At 46.0% G+C, this 22,888-nt stretch overlaps 1 protein-coding gene across 6 annotated transcripts in view; it reads left to right on the top strand.

Moving 5' to 3' along the window:
- Window positions 1–2,251: 2,251 nt before the first annotated feature.
- Window positions 2,252–22,888, top strand: part of TMTC4 (transmembrane O-mannosyltransferase targeting cadherins 4) — a 60,193-nt gene continuing 39,556 nt past the window's right edge. The window contains exons 1-7 of one of the 6 annotated variants that reach the window (XM_079138610.1): window positions 2,252–2,525; window positions 2,670–2,775; window positions 5,285–5,456; window positions 8,153–8,368; window positions 11,507–11,622; window positions 12,646–12,862; window positions 17,866–17,953. In XM_079138610.1, the coding sequence (XP_078994736.1) occupies window positions 8,207–8,368; window positions 11,507–11,622; window positions 12,646–12,862; window positions 17,866–17,953 (583 nt within the window). In that variant the 5' untranslated portion in view covers window positions 2,252–2,525; window positions 2,670–2,775; window positions 5,285–5,456; window positions 8,153–8,206. The other 5 variants (XM_079138611.1, XM_079138612.1, XM_079138614.1 and 2 more) reach the window with 5 other exon arrangements.

Genomic DNA, 22,888 nt, shown 5'->3' with positions numbered 1-22,888 from the left:
CTTTCCCCATTTTAAAGTATACAATTCAGTAACAATTGGTACATTCACAAATCATGCATGAAGTCTCATCACCACAAAAGGAAACCCCTTGTCCGTTAAGCAGATTGTCCCCATTCCACCCTCCCCGCACCCTGTGACCACTAATCAACCTTTTTTTCTCTATGCATTTGCCTATTCTGGATATTTCATATAAACAGGGTCATACAAGACTTACCATTTTGTAACTGGCTCCTTTATCTTACCATAATGTTTTTGAGGTTCATCCATACTGTAGCTTGTATCAGTACTTCCTTCCCTTTTTCTGAATAATAATCCACCATGTGGATGTCCTACATTTTGTCTACCATTCATCTGTTGATGGACTTTTGTTTCTACCTTTTGGCTATTGGGAATGATGCTGCTATGAACATTGATTGATGTGCAAGTATATGAATACTTATTTTCAACTCTGGCAATGGTCTATGGCAATTCTGTTTAACTTTTGAGGATCCTCTTAATTATATTTTAGTCTCAGGTTCTTATATTTGTCTACCCTGTGTATGCAGTTTCCCTCTACATTACCTGCTAGGCCCTGGAATCCTCCCTATTTCCTGAGTCATCAATATAGGACTCACCAGCCATCCTCAGACCAGGGCCACTCTGAGTGCTCACTTTCTCTGATTCTACTCAGACAGCTAAGACCAGAAATAAGGCAAGAGGGGCTGGGGATATAGCTCAGTTGGTAGAGTGCCTGCCTCACAAGGCCCTGGGTTCAATCCCCAGCACTGAAAAGAAAAAGAAAGAAAAAAGAAAAAGAAATAGGGCAAGAGGATGGGAATGGAAGTAAAATTCATCTCACAGGTGCGGTTGCTCACCTGCCAGAGGTAAGATTCTCAAATCTTCTTTCTAACCACATTTATCTTAGTCAAGCCTTCTTTGTCTAAAAGGAAGAGAAGCTATTCAAGGTAGCTTAAGAAAAAAGGGGGATACAATGAAAGAAATGAAAGTGTGATGGTTTGAATATGGTTCGTCCCCTCTAGGTTGAAATCTGATTATCACCGTGGTGGTGTTTGATTTCAAAGATTTCTGGATTTGGGAATATTTCATAGCTGTTACTGGGTGAGCATCCCTAATCTGAATATCTAAAATTCCAAATTCTCTAAAATCCAAAATTGGTCACTCAAAAATTTTTGGATTTTGGAGTACTTTGAATTTTTGTATTTTCAAATTAGGAATGCCCAACTTGTATGTTTAATAGTGGAAACTGAAGGAAATGAACAAACTTGAGAGACACTTAGGAATTAGAATCTTGGCAATTTGTTAGATGTCAGAAGTGAGTTTGGGAAGTACTAGATAGATTGTGGTGCCCTCCATATCAGAGGAGACCTGGAAGAAGAGCATGCAGTGAAGGCAAGTTTTGACTCTGGGTGTGTTCCCTTGAGGTCCTGCGACACATCCAGGTGGATAAGCTAAGTGGGGAACTAGATAAATAGGTGTGGAGCTCAGTGAAAGGAAGGACCGGAGTTGTAAATTTGGGATATATTGATTGAAACGTTGGCAGCAGATTAAATCATGCAGGGGAAAATTGTGGAGTAAGAAGGGCTGAGGCTTTTTTTAGAGGTCATCCAGAGCAGATAAGCACATCAAGAATGAAGGAAAACGGGAGAGTGGAGTGACCTCCTCCACAGGAAAACGTTTTAAGGAGGAAGACGGAATTTTATGGAGAGATCAGGTAACATTTGGAAGCCAGTGTCCTTTGGATTTAGTTTTGTGGGGTGATTATGGCGAAAGCACTCTAACCGAGTGAAAACCAGGAAGTGAAAGCAGACTACAAAGGTGGGGTAAGCAGCGCTTTCAACAACTTCAGGGATGGAGCGAATGGAGGAGAGAAAGGCTTGGGAATGATTAATGCTGAGAATAGGGATTTCAGTCCACAGCGAGAGACGGATTCTATGACACTGGGAAAAGGGAACCTGAAAGTGTGTGTGGGTTTGGTGGTGGAAAGTGGGAGGTTCCTTCCTGCCCCCCACCCGCCCCGCCTTTTTCAGGACTGGGGATTAAACCCAGGGGAATCTCTTCTACTGAGCTACATCCCCGGCCCTTTATATTTTTTTTGTTTTATTTTTATTTTGAGACGGGGTCCAAAGTTTGCCAGGCTGGTCTCGAACTTGCGATCCTCCTGCCCAGCCTCCGGAATCCCTGGAATTACAAGCATGCTCCATCATGCCCAGCTTTTTTTTTTTTCTTTTTCTTGGAGCTGGCAGCGAAGACGTCTACTAAGAATGGGGTGTGAGGGTGGAGTGGCACTCAGGAGGGGAGGTTTAGGACAAAGTGGGCAGTGACTTGGTGCGTGTACGCCTGTTTGGTGGCCTTGCCAGGTGAGGCGCGCGGCGGCAGGGCCTTGGGAGGAAGGACGGTTACTGTTCTGCTCCGAGAGGCAGAAAGTGGAGACACACACGTTTTCAACTCCTCCCCGACAGGAAGAACTCTGGAGTTCGAGCTGTCCTGCGACGATCTGCAGTCCCTCCGCCGACTGCGCGAAACAGGTCAGAAACAGCCTCCAGCCCACCAGCAAGCAAGGCCCCGCCCTGGCCCCCGCGGCCCGCCTCCCCGGGCCACGCCGAGGCCGCCCCTCCCCGACCCCGCCCCGCCCGGGTCGGGCTCCCAGAGACCCGCTTCCTCCTCTCCAGTGGAGTCTGTCTGTCCCTGCGCCTCGTCCGCCACCGCCCAGAGCCCTCTGGCTCGACGTCACCCACGCACCCACCAATGAACTGAAGAGAGACCGGGCTTCGGCATGTGAGTGACGGGAGACGCAGCCAATGGCAGGGAGGAGGCGCCGGGCCGAGGCGGGTGTGTGAGCGGGAGCGCCCGCGCGTGGGGAGCTGCGGGCGGCGCGGCGCCGCGCGGGTGCGGGGGGCGCGGCGGGGGGCGGCGCGAGGGTGGCCCCTCCCCTGCAGGCTGCGGGCGGGCGCCGCGAGCCGCCGGAGTTTCCGCGCGCGGGAGGGAGATGCGGCCGCCGCTCGGGCTCCTTGCAGGTAACGCGCGGGGCGGCCCCTGAAGGGCCGAGAGCGCCTCGGGGAGAGCGGAGTTGGGCGCGGAGCGGGCGCAGGCTCCCCGCTGCAGCCGAGCCGCAAGCCCCGCGTGGCGGCCGAGCCGGGGGCGGCGCCCAGCCTAGCTGCGGCGCTGCGGGAGGAGTTGGCTCCGGGACCCGGAACGCGGGCCCCGGACGCCGTGCGCCCGGTGAAGCAGCACCCAGGACAAAGGGCGCGGGGTGGAGGGTGCGCGCCCCGCTGCCCGCGCTGCGGGCTCAGGCTCCTGCGCTCCTCTCCAGGGCCGAGGTCACTACGCCAGACCCTGCCTGCTCCAGCCGCACTGGCGCTCTCTCGGCCCGGAGCGCACTGGGCGGAGCGGCCACCTGGCCACGGGGCCGCGCGCCTGGCCGCCAGCTGGCCGCGGCGCATGTGATGGCTGGGCACAGCCGGGCCGCCTGGCCGCCTGCCCCGGGTTTCGAGGCGGCTCTCCCGCAGCGCCGGGAGTGCCAGCTACTCCGCACGCGTCTGCGGAGCCAAGGAGCAGGAGAGCGGGTGCCACCGGCCGGGGCGCCTGGAGCCACCGAGCTGCCACTTCCCGGCGTGGGCTAGGAGTTGGGGAAGCCGAGCAGGTGGTGCAGCCACCGCCTCACCTCCTGCGAACTCCACGGGGCGTCTGGTCTTGTTGATGTTGTGACTGTGGGCTGTGTGTGTTTTCTTTCTTTTTTTAACCTACACAAAAGAAAGGAGGAGTTAGAGGACCGATCTAGCCACTGTGAGTCATCCATACTTTGCTTTTTACTGGGAGCAGATGGATGGGGAGAATTCCTTGAGGAACGATTATAGTAAGGGTTGACTGGATCCCGTCCCTGTCCCTTCTCCCTACATCCTCCACCAAACTGGCGTGTCCTAGGTGGAGGTGGGGCAGTGACGCTGGCCCACTTAGATGGGAAAATGGCTACAAGCTAGCAAACTGGAAACTTTCTGGGACAGTAACTGTGAATGTGAATCTACTATAAGCAGCTGTGGCTCTCGCGCATCACTGAATTAAGAAATAGGAGCACAATCACAACAGGACATACTTTCAATAGCATTTGGTTGGGCACTGCATGCGGGAGGGCAGTGGAGATGACCGGCCTCCTTACCTTGAGGCACCCTGGGTTGAAGAGGGACAGGTCCGTTCTCCAGGCTACTGCCAAGCAACTGAGTGGTGGGTCAGAAACCATCCTATTCTTCAGTCTGATTTCCAGAGGCAGTGTCCCGTCTCAGCCTGGCAGAGGGCTGCTGGCTGTGTGGATGGATTGTTGTCAGATGAGGTAGAAAGACCACACAGAGGCCATGCATGTGGAAGCATATTCTTCGGTGGGTGACTGCTGCTCTTTTTCTAGAGTAAATCATTTAGGTTTGGTCTCTCCATTCTGTTTACTGCAGTCCAGTATGCTGTGTCAGCTGTCACTAGATCCCCGTGGTACACAGCTCAGTGACATTTGTTTTTTGGGAATCTCCGTTTGAAATCTAAAAAGACCTTTTCACTGATGATTGGTTAATAATTTTTTTAACCCCCCAAATATAGAAGCTTGATTTTAGAAGTTCGAGAAATTGAGGATAAAAAGATCTGATTTGTTTCAAATTCAACTGCTGCTGAGCCAGTTAAAACAGGCACAGGAATTAGAGTACTGGCCTTGTTGCTGCTACAACTGGACTGAGGCACACATCTGTCTGAACAGATAGAGGCCCCTATCTGTTCCTTCCAGCTGTGACTGAGGTGCCAAGGCTCCCAGGCAGGACATCACCTGAAAAAGCATAATAGGGCACTGCAGCTCAGGGCCATCAAGAGAAAAACACTGTCCCTTACTACTTCAGGACATGGGTATAAAATAGCATGGAGGAAGCTGGTTCCCCATCTCTGCCACCTCAGGTGGGCACCACTTCTTTTACCTGAGTGCCCAGCCTCACTGCAGAACAAAGGTCATTTCATTTTGGAGGAAGGAGAGTTGGAATGAGGGTCCCTCTGTGGTTGTGCAGGACACAAAGACACCTATCCAGGGAACCTGTGTGCCTTGGATCTACCACAAAAAAGGGTACCGCTTTCTCAATTGTACCTGGTTGCCTGGGAGATTGCTGTTGGCCCTGGTTGGAGTAACAACTAATGGCAAAATGGGTGTTCCCAAGACGGGCAGCCAAGGACTGGACACCAGGAACTAATCTCTCCAAAATAATATCAATAATGGGAGCTAGCTCCTTGCTTACACTATCTCATTTAATCTTTACCACAGCCTCAGAAGAAAGTAGTGGTTCCCTGCTGTGCTGAGGAAACTGATCCTTAGGAAGACTAAGTAGCTCAAGGTCACACAGCCAGCAAGTCCAGAACTGCCTGTCTCCAGAGTCTTTGCTCTCAACCACTGGACTGGAGTGGACTCTCAGAACTTCACATGGGTTTCTAACATTGTAGGTGTTTTTTTTTTGTTTTTTTTTTTGTTGTTGTTGTTGTTTTTTGGCATTTGCATTTGCTAATGAAAGGCATTTTCTGAACTATTCCACTGTACAAGCGAACAGTAAATTCCTTAAATGAAAGGAGCATTTGAATATTTTCAGTGGAATCAAAGAAGTGGGGACCTTGGAAACTGAGGAGGATGAGTTCCCTGAGGAAAATGCAGGGATGTTTCCATGAAGAGACCAGATCTAGCCAGGGCTGAGAGTAACCCAGAGAGGGTAGAGGAAGGAGGCACAGACTTTCCAGGGTATCCCTACAAGAGAAGAAGAGGAGGTCATTCTGAAATGACTCAGCCATCCTGTGGCATCCCAAGGGTTGGGGCCTGGTCCACCAGGGCACTCCAGATGTTGAAACCCACAGTCTGCCCTATGTACAACCAGGGTGTTGCTTGAGTACCAAAATGATGTGTCTGTTATGAACAATTGGAGATCAACAGGGAGGCGTGGTAGCCAATATAGGAGCATAGAGTTTCTCTTCCATCATAGCCTTCCTTTAAGACCATTTAAACCTCATATCAAACTTTTGTGTAGTAATATTGAAATATTTGTGGCTATAGTGGATAACATCAGAATGAGTTGTGTGACTTTTCTCAGCTCTCAACTCTATTGTGCATTTCAGATTGCTATAAATTTTTTTCTTCCACACTTATTTTTGGTGAGGGCATTGATCCCAAGGGTGCTCTACCACTGAGCTACATCCCCAGTTTTTTTTTTGTTTTTTTATTTTTAAACAGGGTCTCAATAAGCTGCCTAACCTGACCTCAAACTTGTGCTCATCCTGCACAGACTCCTGGGTAGCTGGGAGTATAGGTGTGTGCTGCCATCACCCTCGGCCTCCATAGTAATCGTATAAATCAAAGACCATTTTTATTCCCTCCTCATGACTTCATGGTATCTTCCTAAGTGTTCAATATCTCTCCTAGCTTTCTCCATATTATTTATATGTTTTTACACACAATATATATATCAGAAGTAATTTTTTTAGCTGAAATGTAAACAGCGGTCAGAGCCTGCTTGGTGACTTGAATTGTATTTGGAACCGTAATTTGGATTTGAGCAATTGTTTATCCTTTCATTGAATAAGAAGAAGAGGCAGCAGATTGTACCTGGAATATTCCCCCAGTACTTCCTGCATTACATCAGGTGACAGGACTCAAGGGACAAGCAGTGAGCAAGATATGATCTTTCATCTCTAGAGTGCAGATCTAGAACCTCCTTTAACCCCTGGAGAGGGCCAGTGCTGCCGTTGACCCTTGTGTCCTCCTCCCTGTTGATCTTCCTCCACTTTCACTCCATCAGAAGACTGCAGAAAAGATGCCTGAAAACTCAGATTCCTGTTGGGTTGACTTGTTGATTCTGTAATCTAGAATATACACTTGGAGATCTGGAATCAACACCCAAGCTGCTTTTACAGTCGGGCTGGGATTCTCTTTTCATCTCTGTGAAAGGAATGGGGCCTATCTGTGCAGGGAGGACAAGAGCCTTGGGTCCAGTAAGCCAACTAAAGGGGGTTTTCCAGGGAAAAATCAGTCCACCCTGGGCTTTCACCTGCATGAAAGAAAGTATAATAATAATGCCTAACCTCCCCTGAGAATACATTAAAACCCTCACAACAACTGTATGAGGTCACCCCCACTTTACAGGTGAGGAAACAGACCCAGACGTGATCCTGGCAAATCTAAAGAAAGCACCTATTGAGGGCATAGTAGGCATGGGGACAGATAAATGTGATTTGTGGGTAGTTTGACATTTGTTTGGGCCACTTCCAAGGCAACTCTTACTGCCGGAAAGTTCTCATGTTTTGCAGAGTACCGCAGGAAGTAGATTCAGAGAAGTCAGGGACACGCATGAGGCCACACAAATTCTCAATGGCAAGGCGTGGGTACAAACATTTGCCTGTTTGAAGAGAAAGTTCAAGAGAAGTATACCTTTTTATCTTGACTCTTAGCAGTATTGAAAGTCATATTCTCATGTAGAACTGTCTCCCTTCTTTGGAACACAACTCATTCCTTTCTAGGACAAAGTATTGTCCCCAAGCAGTCAGTTCCCTCTCTCTGCGTGAACCACTAATCCAGCAGTCAATCGATCAATCAGTCAATTGTGTGCCCTGCCTCGTGATTTCCCTCTCAGATTTTCATCTAATTGGCATATGTATCTAAGTTCTATAAATAGATGATAAGCTGTTTCGGAGTTCGGTCATGTTTTGAATACCATACTACCCCTCCACACAACAAAATGTGCCAAGACCCTATAATCAACAGTTACTGGGGTTTTTTTTTTTTTTTTTTTTTGATTGGTTGAAGCTGATGTTAATTCTTTTTAAGCTTTGTAAACTGCTCAGTGACTTTTAAAAAATGATTTGCCTGGTGGTGGTGATAAATACAGACCTGCATTAAATCAGTGTTTCGTCAAGGGTAACACACTCAGCATCAGAAATCAAAGGGCTTCCAATTCCATAGGTCATGGTAGGGTCCAAGAAACTGGCTGTCACCCATGACTTTCCTGCCCACTCTTGTTAGAAAACCACATCCTGCAAAATTATGGCATAGATGACCGTCTGGCTCTTACTTGCTCAAGGTAACTCTGTCTACTGCAGATGCCCTCCCAACAGTGCGCTGGTGAATATCTATGCAATGTTGTTTTTCTTGCAGATTTCTAACCAGCATCATGCTGGAGCAGGAGGCTGGTAGCCTGCAGTTTTCAAAATGGCCGAGCTGGACGCCGATTTGGATCACATCATCCCATCTTCTGTCCTTCCCCCTTTCTGGGCTAAGTTAGTAGTGGGATGTGTTTCCCTCCTGTGTTTTGCACGGAGCTATGATGGAGATTTTGTCTTTGACGACTCGGAAGCTATCGTTAACAATAAGGTTTGTAGCTTAATTCTTTTCTGGGAAACATGGTAAGCACCTGCCTGTGTCTAAGGAATCATCTAAGATGGTGTTGGATTCTTTATTAAACTTGGATTAAGTGTTTGCCTGAGCCCTGGTTGTGCTGTGGATTTTCCATCTTTCCATTTATTTATTTATATCATCTCTTTAATCGAGTGTCTCTTTGATTGCTAGCGGCAAGTTCTGCAACCCCTGCTAACCTCGTCAGGCCCCAAGTCCACATGTGAATGAGAGAGAGCCTTCTCCTAAGGCCAGGGTATTGCCTCAGGAGTACTTCGGGTATTTTGAAAAATTTCCACAACTATTCAGAAAAGAAAGAAAATCTTGCTGCACTGATGGGTAGGTCTGGTCATTGGCCAGAAGGTTCGCCAGTGTCAGTCAGGGAGCTCCCTGCACGGCCCGTCCTGCACTGAGTGTGAGGACAGCCTGCCCCCAGCTGTGGAGTGAAAGCAGCATGCCCCCAGGACTGGCACTTCCTGCCCATCCCGTGTGTGGAGGCTTTGATTTGCTGAACTTGCAGAATCCCAGGCAGTCTTGCTCACCCGGTATACTGTGTCAGTGCAGGGAAAATGGAATTCTTTTTCACTCCCTAATCAGAGCGAGAGAAGAACAAATTGGTGTGTGGGAAGGGAAGGAAAATATTCAAAGAAGTTAAAATCAGAGTAAGAAACTCAGGCAGGGACGACCTGAAGGAGAAAGACCCTGGAAATGGCAGGAGGCGGAACCTGTGTGGCAGGCAGTCTTGCTCAACAGGGAGTGTGTGACTGGAACAGTGGCCAGGATGTGAAGGAACTCGCGGCCCACCTCCAGAACGGGCAGCTGTAGGAACTCTGCAGCATGGTAGTGGAATGCTCTCAAAAGATGGGGTTACGGATTCACCAGGTGAAGAAAAGCCGTTTTCATATGGAATATGTCGAAGGACAAGCCTGTCTTCTGTGGGGGAAACGCATGGCTGATTTGAAGGCATTTTATTTGTAGCACAGTACTATAATTAATTCTCTCCATTTCAGTGGCACTTAACTGGAGCTTTGTTGATGTTTGCTTTTTAATTCAAGTTCTTTGCCTGTGATTTCTTCAAGTTCACCTGGCAGTTACTACAGATGATTTAATTTTGATTCTTTTTTTTTTTTTTTTAAACCACATATGAAAGAAGTGAGGAGTTCTATGTGACTGTCAGATTAATGGCTTTCTAGCCACAGAATTGCTTTTCTAGCAAGGATTCAACGTGATTTTTTTAAATTCCACTTTTCATTTTGGTGAGTTTGATTCTTGGGTATGTGAAGAGTTCATTCAGAACTGGTGTCAGACGAGTTCAGTCAGCGTGAGCTGTGTGGTGGGGATGTGACCCCCTTTCCTTCTGTGAGGGGAGGAGGCTCTGCTGAGCATGGTCTGGGCAGTGTTTTCTGGAGCTTCACCCTGTGCTCCTGTGTTAACTTACCAGCCCTTCTTTCTCCTTCCCACTGAATGGAAGGCATGCCTGCGCTCCTTGACCCTGCATCTGAGTGATGGGAAACAGGCTTTGGTGGGTCCAGTGGTGTTGAAGACTTTTCCAGAAGCTTCCTTGCAGTCTTGAGTTACCGTTTTGTTCCTTGTGGCAATGATCTTTTTTGAGACAGTGGAGTTAGGAGAAATTTCAGATATAATCCATTGTTTCCATAAATCATAAGGAAAATTAACCTTTCTGCTGCACACCCTGCTGTGTGGAGGCTACGCCTAATCAAATATTTAGAGCTTCAGTGGTGTTCATTTCCTGTTCAAAGGGAGGGTGAGATCCTCCACCCAGCGCCTTCACAACTGAACAAGCACTTTGGTCACAATATAGGAGTTTAGTCTCCAGTTCCCTAGGAAAGCAGGCGGATTCCATGGTCCTCACAAAATGTCTACCCGGCTCCTGGGATGGGGTGGCTTATGTGTGTAAGGCCCTGAGGCTGACCCCAGCGGAAGGGAAAGCCATCCATACCATGGGTGTCAGGTGACCCACTCTGCGTCTAGCTGTTCCCTTTGTGTGGGCAAACACTAAAGTAACCAGTACTGAACTCGGGGTACAGCTGGAAATTAGGAACTTGAGGCCTGGAAATTAGAATGTGCTGAGCCCCCAGAACGTTCCTGTTGAATTTTGCTTTAAAGAGAAAATCAGTCAGATTTGCTACTTATTCCACAGCCTTGTTTTCCCTTCACACCATTTAGTTTCATATTTTAAATGTGAAAAAGATGTGTTTTAAGCTTATTTAATATAGTACCAAATCAAGTTAGCTGTAGTAAGATCGAAAGGTTTTTTTTTAATATTTCATGATCTTTAAAAGTTATAGGGAAAGGATTTTTTCCTGATTTCACAGTCTGTTTAATCCGTGATCAAAGTGGAAATTTTTTAAAATTGTGTTTACCAACACTCGTGAGTCAAGTGGGATAGATTTGGTAAATTACCTTATTTACTAGATACGGGATGATATAGTGATCTTATTTAGCAAAGTGGTCCATTTATATAGCATATATTAACCACCTTCTGTATACGTAAATAAACTTAGTTAAACTTAGATACACCCCAGGTCCTGAGCTCAAGCCTAGTGGTATAAACAGTATTATAAGTTACCTGTATGCCAGACCCTGTAGGGACAGGTGGGAAATGGCCCCAGACTCAGAAGGCAGTGGGATCCACTTAGGAAGGTCAGAGCTTGGTGCCTGAGAGATGGATCCCAAAGGAGTTAGGCTGTGAAGAGTTAAGGGTGACCATCCAAGGGAGTACTGCATGGCACGTCCTTTGGGGCAGGAGCTGAGAGTCAGCCAGATGGGCCTGCCACGGTCGGCAGGAGCCCACCCCACCAGGAGCATTCGAAGCTGTGGCAGGACTTTAAACCCACAGCAGTGGGGTGAGCTGAGGTGCATTTTGAAATGCTCGACTCAGAGAAGACATCAGAGGGCACAGCAGCCCCCTGGGAGGCCCAACAGCACCATAGGTGAGAGAGGGTGGGGCTTGGCCCAGGGCTGACTGGAGAGAGGGGAGGTAGTGGGCAGAGTTGGGAGCTCAGAGGGCCTTTGAGGAAGAGGGCTCGATGAGGGCTTTGGTGTGGGAGGAATCGTGACTTCTTTGACCAGAATGCCCCCTGGGTGTCCCTGCAGGACCTCCAAGCCGACACACCCCTGGGAGACCTGTGGCATCATGACTTCTGGGGCAGCAGACTGAGCAGCAACACCAGCCACAAGTCCTACCGGCCTCTCACGGTTCTGACTTTCAGGTGAGCTGTGACAGCAGCGGTGGGTGGGTCACCAGGCCTTGCACTTGACACTGCACATGGCTTTGTCACAGGTTCCCAGCATTCAGGAGTCCAGGCGGTGGTTCCTGTGGAGGTAGAAGCCACTCACACAGTCCCAGAAGTACATGCTAACTCCAGCGTAGGAGGTTGAGGGAACGTGCCCGAGGAATCATCAGCAGCACAGAACGGAGATTAGCGTGGTCCCTGTGCATAGACGAGGCACAATTTGATGAAGACTTCCATGGTTTTCTCAGTTCTTGAACATTGCACCCTTGCTGATTGTTCAGCACCAAGGGGGCTGTGTGATAATATGTCAGAGCAACACAGGCATCTAATGACATCATGACTTTTTTCACAATAATAGCAAAAAATGGTAATCTTCCTACCATGACAAAGTCAATATGCAAAACAAAAATGAAACTTAGAAACAACTTCCCTTCAGAGGACTGTTGTGTTAAATGGAGTCGGTCACCTCTCAAAGGTTCTGGTTCCTACTGTTTCTCAGGTGCATTGAATACCTTAGTGTAGGTCTCTCAGAGAAGCCTGGGAGTCGCGTATCGGATCCACCAGCGTTTGAGAAACCCTCAAAAGTGGGAGTCACCGACCGCGAGGTGTGTCTTTGAGGAAGGCCGGTTGGCATGCTGTGAGGAGCTGCTTTGTGGATAAGCAAGTTCCATGACCATTTGAAACCCAGAGGCAGCCCTGAGTGATGTGTGGAATGTCACGTCAACAGGGAATCCAGTGCGTCCTTTTTTTGCACTTAAAGAACTGTCTAGCTGTCCCTTTGATCTTCCTCTCCAGGTGTCTTCAGCCCCACTCCCCTTGGACACATTCATTTCTCCATTTTCCCCTCTGTGGTCAATCACATCCACACTGTTTCTTCAGGCTTCTTAGCCTGTTATCAGCTTGGTGCTATTTTTACCAGCAAGGCAGAGTCTCACTCACACACGCTTCTCCTTCAGACTGTGGCTGCACTTCTAACACGAGCGTCTGCGTTTGCTGCAGGATTAACTACTATCTGTCAGGCGGCTTCCACCCCGTGGGTTTTCATGTGGTCAACCTCCTCCTGCATGGTGGCATCTCCATCCTCATGGTGGACGTCTTCTCCGTGTTATTTGGTGGCCTGCAGTACACCAGTAAAGGCCGGAGGGTGCACCTGGCCCCCAGAGCGTCCCTGCTGGCAGCGCTGCTGTTTGCCGTCCATCCGGTGCACACCGAGTGCGTAAGTGTCGCCTGCCTGTGATGTCTCACATGTGTGAGGAGTGCTGAGGCTCCGTGTGCTGTCTTGTGTGCTAAAACAGCCGCCTTCATGTACTCCTTGCTTCCGGGGTTATAGAGTGCACACAGAGAACTGAGACAGGAAGTGCACTCTGTAAGCCCTGCCAGACACTTGAAATGGTTGTGTCTAAGTTAGGACTTCTCCCTTTTGAGCAAATGTGGGGTACCTTGCCGGGGGGATTTCAATACTGGAGGAGTAGTATGGTCCCTGCTGACACTTTCTGATTAGCTTGTGTGACTGTACCAGCTGTGCAAGTGTGAATCTTGAATGTCGCCTGGCCAGTATCTAAGAACCATTCTTCAGCAAAGGGTCTGAGGCAGTTTTCCTGTGGTAGCTGACAGCTTTATGATTCCAAAAGCTTTCTTAACCTTACCACGATTGTCATAAAAATGCCGTGATGTCAGATGGAACAGTGTGGCAGCTCCCACTTTACAGATGGGACAGTGGCCCAGGGACGCAAGTGAAGGACTTATTCAGGGTGACTATAGGATTGAACTTAAATCCCAGGCTTCCGAGGCCTACCCCGAGGAGTTGCTGACATGGGAGGGACCACTCACAAAATCCCACCTTCCTCTCTCCCTATTCATCGTCCTATGTGGGGCAGCCCCACATAGGAGCCCACCCTGCTTTCCTGTGGCCCATGGCCCTATGCCTTTGGGCTGCTGCTGAAGATATTTGGAGCAAACTGTGTGGGGATTTAACTAGACATTTGTAAGATTGTCAGGAATATCCCTCCCTCCACCACCACCCCAAACCCTTAGAAAATGTAAGTCAGCATATTTGCTGAGGCAAAAGATTTGATTTTAGCCACTTATTCTGTGAGCCTGAAGTACCTAGTATAAAATACTGCATGCACGTCATTACTTCCCTCAAAATAGACATCTGCATTTAATAGAGGGAGTTAGAAACCTGCATTTAACCAGCTGTCCTAAGGAGCATCTCAGAGTCAGTTCCAAAACTCTGAGCAGAATTCCTGTTTTTGGAACTGACTTTTGTTGAACTGCCTATTCTTTGGTATCAAGAGTATCATGAAATTGCTATTACAATCTTCTCATCTTTTTAAATTTTACTTTTTCACTTCAGCAAGTTCAGAAAATTTAAGGCCTTCGTAGGCTAGGGTCTGATGTTGCAAGAGTCTAGCTATAAGCTGTTTGTCAATACATACCTGTGCCTGACTTAGAATTGGTTTCAGTTTGAGTTCCCTAGTCTCTAACTGTTTGCTGGAACTTAGATGGAGTGTACACATCAATCATAAACAAAGCAATCTCTGGAAAAGTCCTCATTCCTTGTTTGCTTCTTGCCCAAATTAGCATAATCATGAAAGTAAAATGACATTTGAATTATTAGCCAAAGAAATTTCTAAAATTCTGATTTTATGTATTGAGAAATTGATTTATAAAAAAGTTTCAAGTGTCAGCAGGTGTGACTGGATGTTTTTACACACACACACACACACATACACACTCACTCACTCTAGATAAATGCAATCTGGGAATGTATTAATTTCAAAAGGCCACATTTCAGAACTTTAAAAGGAACTGAGGGAAATCTAGCTTTGAGGAGAGGAGGAAATCTTTGAAAAATCTTTTCATCTCTCGCCTCTCCCTTTCACGTCAGCTGTTCAAACTATTCAGGAACTAGTACTGGGTCTGGGGATATAGCTCAGTGGTTGAGTGCTTGCCTAACATGTACAAATCCCTGGGTTCCATCCCCAGCACTGAGAAAGAGAGAATTAAAAATTAGTATTCTAAGTTGCTTGTTGTATTTACCTTTTATTATTTTGACAAATAATACTCAGTTTTATCTTCATTCCCCTGTTATCTGCTACTCTGCATTTTAAATTCCAAGTTTACAGATGTGCAAAGAGCAGGATACCCTGAGCTTTTCATTTGCAGATGGCGGAGAGTGCCTCATGGGTGTCCTGCCAGCACCCAGGAAGCAGCCCAGTGCTCTGGTGCAGGCTGGGCAGGTACCCTCCCACTGCGTGTTGGCCTGTGTGGGATGAGGATGGTAGGATTTGGGTGGTTCGTGCTCCTGTTTATATTTGTGAAGGGACAGCAGCGGTGACAAATCCCCAGGCTTTAGCCACATAAATTTCTTTATATCGACATTGCTGTGTTCTGTATCTTTACCCCTCAACATCAACTCCAAAGACATTTTTGTCCACTCCAGTGAACACCTACATTTTCCAGTCTCCTAGGGTGACCCACCATCCACTGTCCCTGAGACAGGGTTATGGCCCCAGGCTAACAGGAATGAGTTGGTCCCCTTCAGTCTGATCCTCTCCCAGGCTGTAGTTGGTAGGGAGATCATTGCAATCGGTGTCATTTGCTCCTCAGCTGAAACGAATGTCTCTGTGTCTCTCTTTCCCTTCCCCTCCCTTCCTCCCCCCTCCCCTGCCCCTTAAATAAGCCTCCCCAAATCACTGAGTTGTTTGTAGACACACGAAGCCTCTGACAGCCAGTCCCCACTGGCGGGAAGAGAGCTAAGGGGCATTGCATAGGCCCTGGTCTGTCTGGGGCTCTGCAGTCCCTGTCGCTGGTCAGAACGAAGGCCCCCAGGAGCTCCCTGAGGATACCAGCACCACTGGGAGGGTTTACTTTTCTTTTTCCTCAAGGTATTGGTGCAGATTATAATTCTGGTATAAGAAGAGAAAAGCTCAGGCCTCCTGAAGACTTCCTCTCTCCCAGACATGGATATAGGAGAAAAAAAAAAAAAAAAAAAGGAGTTTGGTGGGAAACCTTCCCCCAACTTCCCTTCAAATTTCTTTTCATGGCCATGGGCAAACTGTTCCAATAATGTCCTTTTTGGAATAAGGGGTGTTTGCAAGGATTTCTCTGGAAAACCCAGGTAGGAATGTTTCTGGTTATTCAGAAGAAAGAAAATAGTCTTGGTAGAGAACTTTGCCTGAAAATAGATATTATGCAAATATTTGAAAAGAAAGACAAAACCTCCTCTCTCTGATGCCCATCATCCAGACAGTGATTGGGAACAGTGCCTCCTTGGATAGCCTCTTATCATTTTTTTTTTCCTGTGAAATCTCTCTTTAATTTCTGTGCCAAAAAATTCAGTGTAAGCACTCAATGCTTTTACTTTTACTTGAAAACACCGTACTTCAAGACATTTTTTCTTTATGTTAGACAGTGTAATATTTATCACTTAAAGACTTGGGACAGTCTTCAACAACTGACAAATGTTTCTTTAAAAATCAGTTTTTGCTTCTGGGCAGTGTTTGCCCGTGTTAGCTGTCGCAGGGGTTTCCACATCCTGGCCTTTGGCCGCACCCTCGCGTTTTCCTAAACCGCTTCCTCCCCGTCACTCGCGGGAGCAACCTGTGCTCTCTGCTTCCTCCCAACTGTTGCTCTGTGGCTATAGGGGCTTTGTCGTCTCTGAGAGTTTGGGGTCCCAGTCTGCCCTCAGCACTGTAGGGCCACAGCTCTAGGAAGCGCCTCCCGTCACAAGTCCTGCTTCTCTGTCCTTTGTCTTTCCCTCTCTGCTCCTTATTCCCAGTTCTAGAAGCAACCTGTAGGACTCCTGAAGGGGACTAACAGAGAGCCACACTTGCCCCATACCAGGCTCCCTCTGTGTGGCCGCTCCCTGATTGTTTTTCCGCGTCCCTGATTGAGGGCGCTTACTGCCCTGGCTGTTCCAGAACTCCTGTTATGCATTCCATCTGCAGAGCTTGGTATTTAACCCTAAAGCATACTGCCACGTGTCTTACAGATCTGTTGAACCTTATCTTGTCCCTTGCTTCCTCTTGGTAGGTTCTTCCTTGTTTGTGGTGTTCATGGGTTGGATTTATCTGCTTACTCAGTCCTTAGCCCTTGCATGACACTTTGGGCTGTGACCTTCCAGAGGTCACAATTAAAATGGAAAATAGACCTCAGCATTTCGTACGCAGCAGTGTAGAGGAAACTGCTCCTAAAAGATAGCCTTCCTTAACTCTTGATCATATATGTACTTGGTCGTGTATAGAGTAATTTTCAGTTATATATATATTACATATATATATATATATAATTTCAGTTATATGTATAATTTTCACTTTGTCTTAATTTGTAAGAATGGTCCTTTATTGTGCATCTCATAGACATTAAAGCAGGTCTTAGTCACAGCAGAAGCTTTGGTACATGCCACGTTCAGGTGCTAGTTAGTAAAGGACCCCACATAAATTAGGCTGGTGCCCCTGAGTGGAATTGGGTGGCTCTCATTACCAAGAAACATTTGGAGAACAACTGCTGGAGTAATCAGCCTGAAAGAAAAAGACGCAAATTTTCTATCACTTCATTATCACTGAGGAAAAAAAGGGGAGGGTAGCGTCACCATGTGGAAAACGGGAGAGAGGAATGCAAGGCATTTCATTCTGTTCTCCTCTTGTTACTCATGTCTGTAGGGTTCTGCTTTCCAGGGTAGCCATGTGATCAATTTTGGGTGGAAGAGAGGGAACGATGGCAGAGGCAGCTCGGAAGGCTTATTCCTGTCTTTCTCTGTGCCTGGCGGCTTTTAACACATATTTGCCACCTTTATATCCTTCATGTCTCTGATCAAATTTATATTTAAATCTCACGTCCTCTGAGCTGCTGCTGTCTTCCAGTGGAAGCTCGGCTTCGGGCAGGTTGGAAGCCTGAGTGGCTGTGATTCTTGGGGCCCCACGTTAAATAACAGCACTTACCGTCTGTGTCCAGCTTGCGGCACAGCTGCCAGGACTTTCAGAACAACCTGCCTTCTCTCAGAAGCAGTTAAATCCAGCCCTAGACCAAAAAGGGAAGAAGAGAAGCAAAGTAAGATGGCCCCAGAGGCCCGTGGCTGAGCTTCCCAGGGTATCGGAGTGGGTGGAGGAGCCGAGGAAGTTTCTCGTTTTCTATGTCTAAGGAATGTTTTATGTTTCCAGAGTTTAGGAATGTTTCAATGTTTTTTACGTGAATCTTTTCTCCCCTTCTTTTAAGGTTGCTGGCGTTGTCGGCCGTGCTGACCTCCTGTGCGCCCTGTTCTTTTTGTTATCTTTCCTTGGCTACTGTAAAGCATTTAGAGAAAGTAAGCATTATGTTTGCCTTCTTAATTTTGCAACTTCTTTGTGTTTTTGTACTGTTAAGCAGTGTTTAAGCCGATGGGAAATTGCTTGCTTATATAAGGTTACTGCTTTGGGGGGAATGTGGCTCTGGAGGTGGAAACCCTCTTTGGATATATCTGTTACCTCCACTGCCTTTTCATGATGCAGAGTTCTGGATGAGTAAAACAGTTCTCGGTCCAGGGTTCACATGGGAGTTTCCCGCTGATGAAGCCACTGGCAGAAGCAGCAGAGCTACTGAAGCTACTGTTTTACACCCACTCCATGTCCCCAGGAAGTGCCAGTGCTCACTCAGTGTGGTTACACCTGCCACACCTCACCCCTTGGTCATTATTGTTTTACATGTCAAGATAAAATCACCACTTCATCCAGTGACTCACCTGAGAGTTTACGGACAGGTGAATAGAACAGCATCAAGTATGGAGAGTAGTGGAGGTAGCTTTTCCTGAGACTGAAAGTTAGCTTGCAGGCAGGCACGTGCGTCTCTTCCTGGGAGTTCCCCCACGATGATCATAGAGCTCACCCCTGATCTGGGTCATCCCTCCCTCAGCCTCGTAGTGAAGCTGATGGTGACGCTTCACTGTGATACCATATGATACCATAGTGTATCTTTTCCATAAGATTGTGATTTGGGGGGCTGGGGTTGTGGCTCAGTGGTAGAGCACTTGCCTAGCACATGTGAAGCACTGGCTTTGATCCTCAGCACCACATAAAAATAAATAAAAGATATTGTGTCCATCTACAACTAAAAATGTTTAAAAAATAAAGAAAGAAAGATTGTGATTGGCGTATAGGAGAAGAGGTTCCATTTTCCCTCCCTGATGTGTCCATTACAAATGTTACTTCAAGTTCTAAAGTTGTCCATTAATTACGAACTTGCAGACCCAGGGATAGACTTGTGGTTTTTCTCAAAGACAACTCTAAAAAGTCTTAAGAAGTATCATTTAATACATTTTAAGTATCATTTAATACATTGTACCTTAAGGTAACTTCACTCTATTCTAAATGGATATCAGATACATCTAATGTGTCTTTTGAAGAAGTACCAAATGTCTGTAGGTTTCACATGGGGGATGATACACTAGAACCCCTTACTACTTTTAAAGATTACTCTTATGAAATAATGGAAAAACTATCGAAACTAAAAATTCTGTCAAGTATACCAGTACATTTATTAACCCACTTTTAATGGAGTGTTGTTTCAGCATGGTGTAAAACTAGACATCTCATATTCTTTTCCTGAATTCTTTACTATTTCTGTTATCTAATTCATAAATTTGTAGATTAATATTTACATGTGTATGTTTTTGTTATTTATGAATTATAAAATTATATATTTATACAAAAGATAAGTTTCTTTTAAAAAACATATAGAAATTTAATACCAAAGGTGAAGTTGCTTAAATGCATGATTTTTCAATTAATTAATACTTTGACTTATGGGAAATTGGTAAAGTTTATTTCAGTACTAACATAAATATTTTAACCGTAAGTGGCCACTTGACCTTTCCATTTGGTCCAGTAAATTCTTCTAGCATTTATATGTTTACCTTAGCATTGGAAAGAAATGACCAGGCCTTCAAGGTTTAGATTTGTAAGTATTTTCAAGAAAGTTTATCTGGAAATATTTTCTGTTGCAATTCAATCACGGCAGTAGATGTGGCCTTTAAGATTAGATGTTTATTTGGTAGAAGTTCCTTGGAGCAGTTAAAAGACAAATGGAGAGGTGCAGGAGCCTTCTCAGAGCCTGTCTGTGGTCACCCAACCTGCCCCATCTTCCTGGAGTGTCTTCCTGTTAACTCGAACCCCCTTCAGGAAAGGGAAGGAGTGAATCAAAATGGAGCTGATGGAGTTGCCTCCAGCCTGGTCTCTGGAACAGCTTATTTAATTAGCCTTTGGAAGCTTTGAAGCTGAAGTAGTTTGCTGAGCACACCCAGCAAACAGTTATTGGTCCTGGACTCTGTGTCCTTTCTGCCCCCAACTGCATCCACTTGCTTGGTCAGGCTTTCCTTTGTAGATCGTCACCGTTTTCTCTCTGAGATTTAAAGTGGATGGTTTCAAATACCCATCTCGAGCTACAGTCTCCATCATTGCAAATTGCTATTTTCCGTTCCCTCTCCTTTCCCCTCACACACCATTGACAGAATGATGGAATTCTCCAAATTCTGTCACAGGTCTGGAAGCTCAGAGCAGCCTGGGTCCTAACCCTAATCTAAAGTCTGAGAGCCTTAGATGTACTGTGATTAGCAGTACTTCCCTTGAGGGAAGTCCCCTGTGTCCCTGAGTGAGTCTCTAAGTGCCCCTGGCAATGTGCTGGGCCTGAGCCCACCTGCAGCCACTTCAAGACCTTGTGACCAGATGTCCAGCCACCTGCCCCCACCCCTGCCCACCTTGCTTCTCAGGCCATCAGGCACCAGAATGGCCCCTCCACTCCACCAGCTGCCCTGTCATCTCTTCCTCTTGAAACTCCAAACCCTCCCCGCCCGCCCTGTCTCCTTTGTCTACTTACCCCCAAAACTGGAGCTGATGAAGTCGAGTGGGTCCTTTCCTTCTCTCTGGTGTTTCCAACAACTTTTTCTTGTTTCTGATTTTCTGTACCCCTTCTAAACATGCTGAGAGTACAAGACTTTTCTTTGTTTATAGATACCAAGTCTTTGGACTCATCCTTAAACATCATGCTAATGTTCAGCCTCACACATGGTGCCTAGGAGTCTTAAGAGGCACCTAAGAGTCTTAAGAGGCACACAGTGTCCACAAACAGAACACCTTCACAGAGTGGGGGAGGCAGGAAGAGCCCTGTATGCAGGAGTCATTCTGGCCCAGCATTCTTGAAAAGTACTCATAGTCTCTGATTCTGCCTAAAATAGCACAGAGACTTACCAGTTTCTGTCTTTCATTCCATCACCAATAGTCAATGAAACTTTTAAGGGAGTTTCATGTACCAGGCCCTGTGTTCAGTGCTGGGGATGTAAAAACTACAAAGACAAAGTCCAGTGAGTGTGGTGGGTGTTTTGCTGGGGATGAAACGTAGGTCCTTGTACATGTTCTGTGAGGTCCAAGTGCCCTGCCACTAAGCTACACCCCAGCCCCTGTCCAAAGCTTTCTTAGCGGGCACTCAGTAGCATCCTCTCATGGTATTTGCTGCATGGATAGCTGTGGCCTTTGTACCACTAATTTCTTTGATATCCTCTGTATTAAATTTCCCTCAATCCAAGAGAACAGAACTCTTCATGCTAATGGGCATTCAGGTATCTATATTTTCATTTGGAATTTGAAATATCTTAAGGAATAATCACATTTTTATTCTGGCTGTACAAAACCCACGTGGTAAATGTGTTCATGTCATGGCAGTTGTGATTTTTGTTCCAGTTGCCTGGGCTTCTAAGTGCATGGCAGAGAATCAGAACTTTGCTTTTGGAGACGTTAAGTCCAGTATTTATTGGGATGCCAATAATAATACTGTTTAATGTTTAAAGTGACCCATTTAAAGATCTAATCTTTATACTTTTAGGGTCTGGACATAAAGTTTAAAAAGGGGGGTGGGAAGGACCCAGCATTAATTACACATAAACTTGAAGTCCAGAAAGGTTTTTCCAAAGGAACAGATCTAATATTATTTTATAAGGGAACACAAAACTACATGCTCTGAAATTCTTTAGTTAAAAAGCCCTTTCAGAGGCTGCATCTCCTTTTTGGTAATCTCATTTTTTTCTTTATAGATGCAGTGTCTGTTTTGTAAAGCTCCAGACAGTTTTTAACTGCCTGAGTTTATGAGCAAACAACTCTGGGCTCGCCTCTGGAATCCTCTGATTTTTAGAAAATGAAAAATTTTCATTTTACATTTCATATAACATTTCCAGGGTCCTGCCTTCTTTTCTTGTTTGTTTGTTTGTTTGTTTTTCTTTCATTGCTTAAGTAAAATGTCTACAAGCAAGATCTTTTGCAATAAATTTTTTTTTGGCGGGGGTGGGGGTGGTGTTACTGGAAATTGAACCCAGGGTGCTTAACCACTGAGCCACATTCCCAGCCCTTTTTTATATTTTATTTTTTGAGATGGGGGTCTCACTAAGTTGCTTAGGGCCTTGCTAATGCTGAAGCTGTCTTTGAACTGATAATCCTCCTGCCTCAGCCTCCCAAGCTGCTGGGATTACAGGTGTAATCCCAGCACCTGGCAACAAAGTATTTTTTTAAAAAAGGGAAGTGTTATAAAGGCAACATATTTTTTATTTATTTAAAAAAAAAAAAAATCATCAGGTCAGATGAAGTCAATGGTATGCTGGTTATTATTTCCAAATGCCCCAAACAAAAGGTATTATTCTTAGGATGAGATGTTTTGTCAATATTTCTTTGCTTTTTGAAGTCTGGTAGTTCAGGTTGAAAACAATTCATCTGTACTAGAAGCTTGCTGGAATAGTGAAAACAATTGTGTTTTTAAACCAGTCCCTTAAAATATTCATCTCGTGGGAGTTAGGACTAAGAAGAGAAATTTACTAAGTCTCACTTGAAGTGGTAAGGAGAGTCTCCTCCAGAGAGAAATGAATTTACTACCCATCTAAACAACCATTGTTAAGTTCTAGAGTCTTATTCATAATACAGAGAATTCCAAATCTCAGTTGTTCTTAACTTCTTGAACCTTCTTTGTTATTTTGTTCTCCTTATCTTATTCCAGGCACCAATACAGAGTAACTTACTCTCAGAATACCATTCCTTTGTGTTTTCATTCTGATTTAAGAAATCTGTTTTTCTTTGACTTAGAATCGTGCAGCTTAAAAAAATCAGACCCTAGTCTAACTCATGTCACCCAGGACACCTGTTCTTAGAGGCAGGCCTCTGCTGACTGACACTGACACCTCTCTTCTCCGCCTTCGTGTTTCTTTGGTTCCTCCGTTGCTTGATCCCTA

Source organism: Sciurus vulgaris (assembly GCF_902686455.1).
Source record: "Sciurus vulgaris genome assembly, chromosome: 4".
Lineage (NCBI taxonomy): Eukaryota > Metazoa > Chordata > Mammalia > Rodentia > Sciuridae > Sciurus > Sciurus vulgaris.
This window is presented reverse-complemented; position numbering and strand designations above follow the sequence as displayed.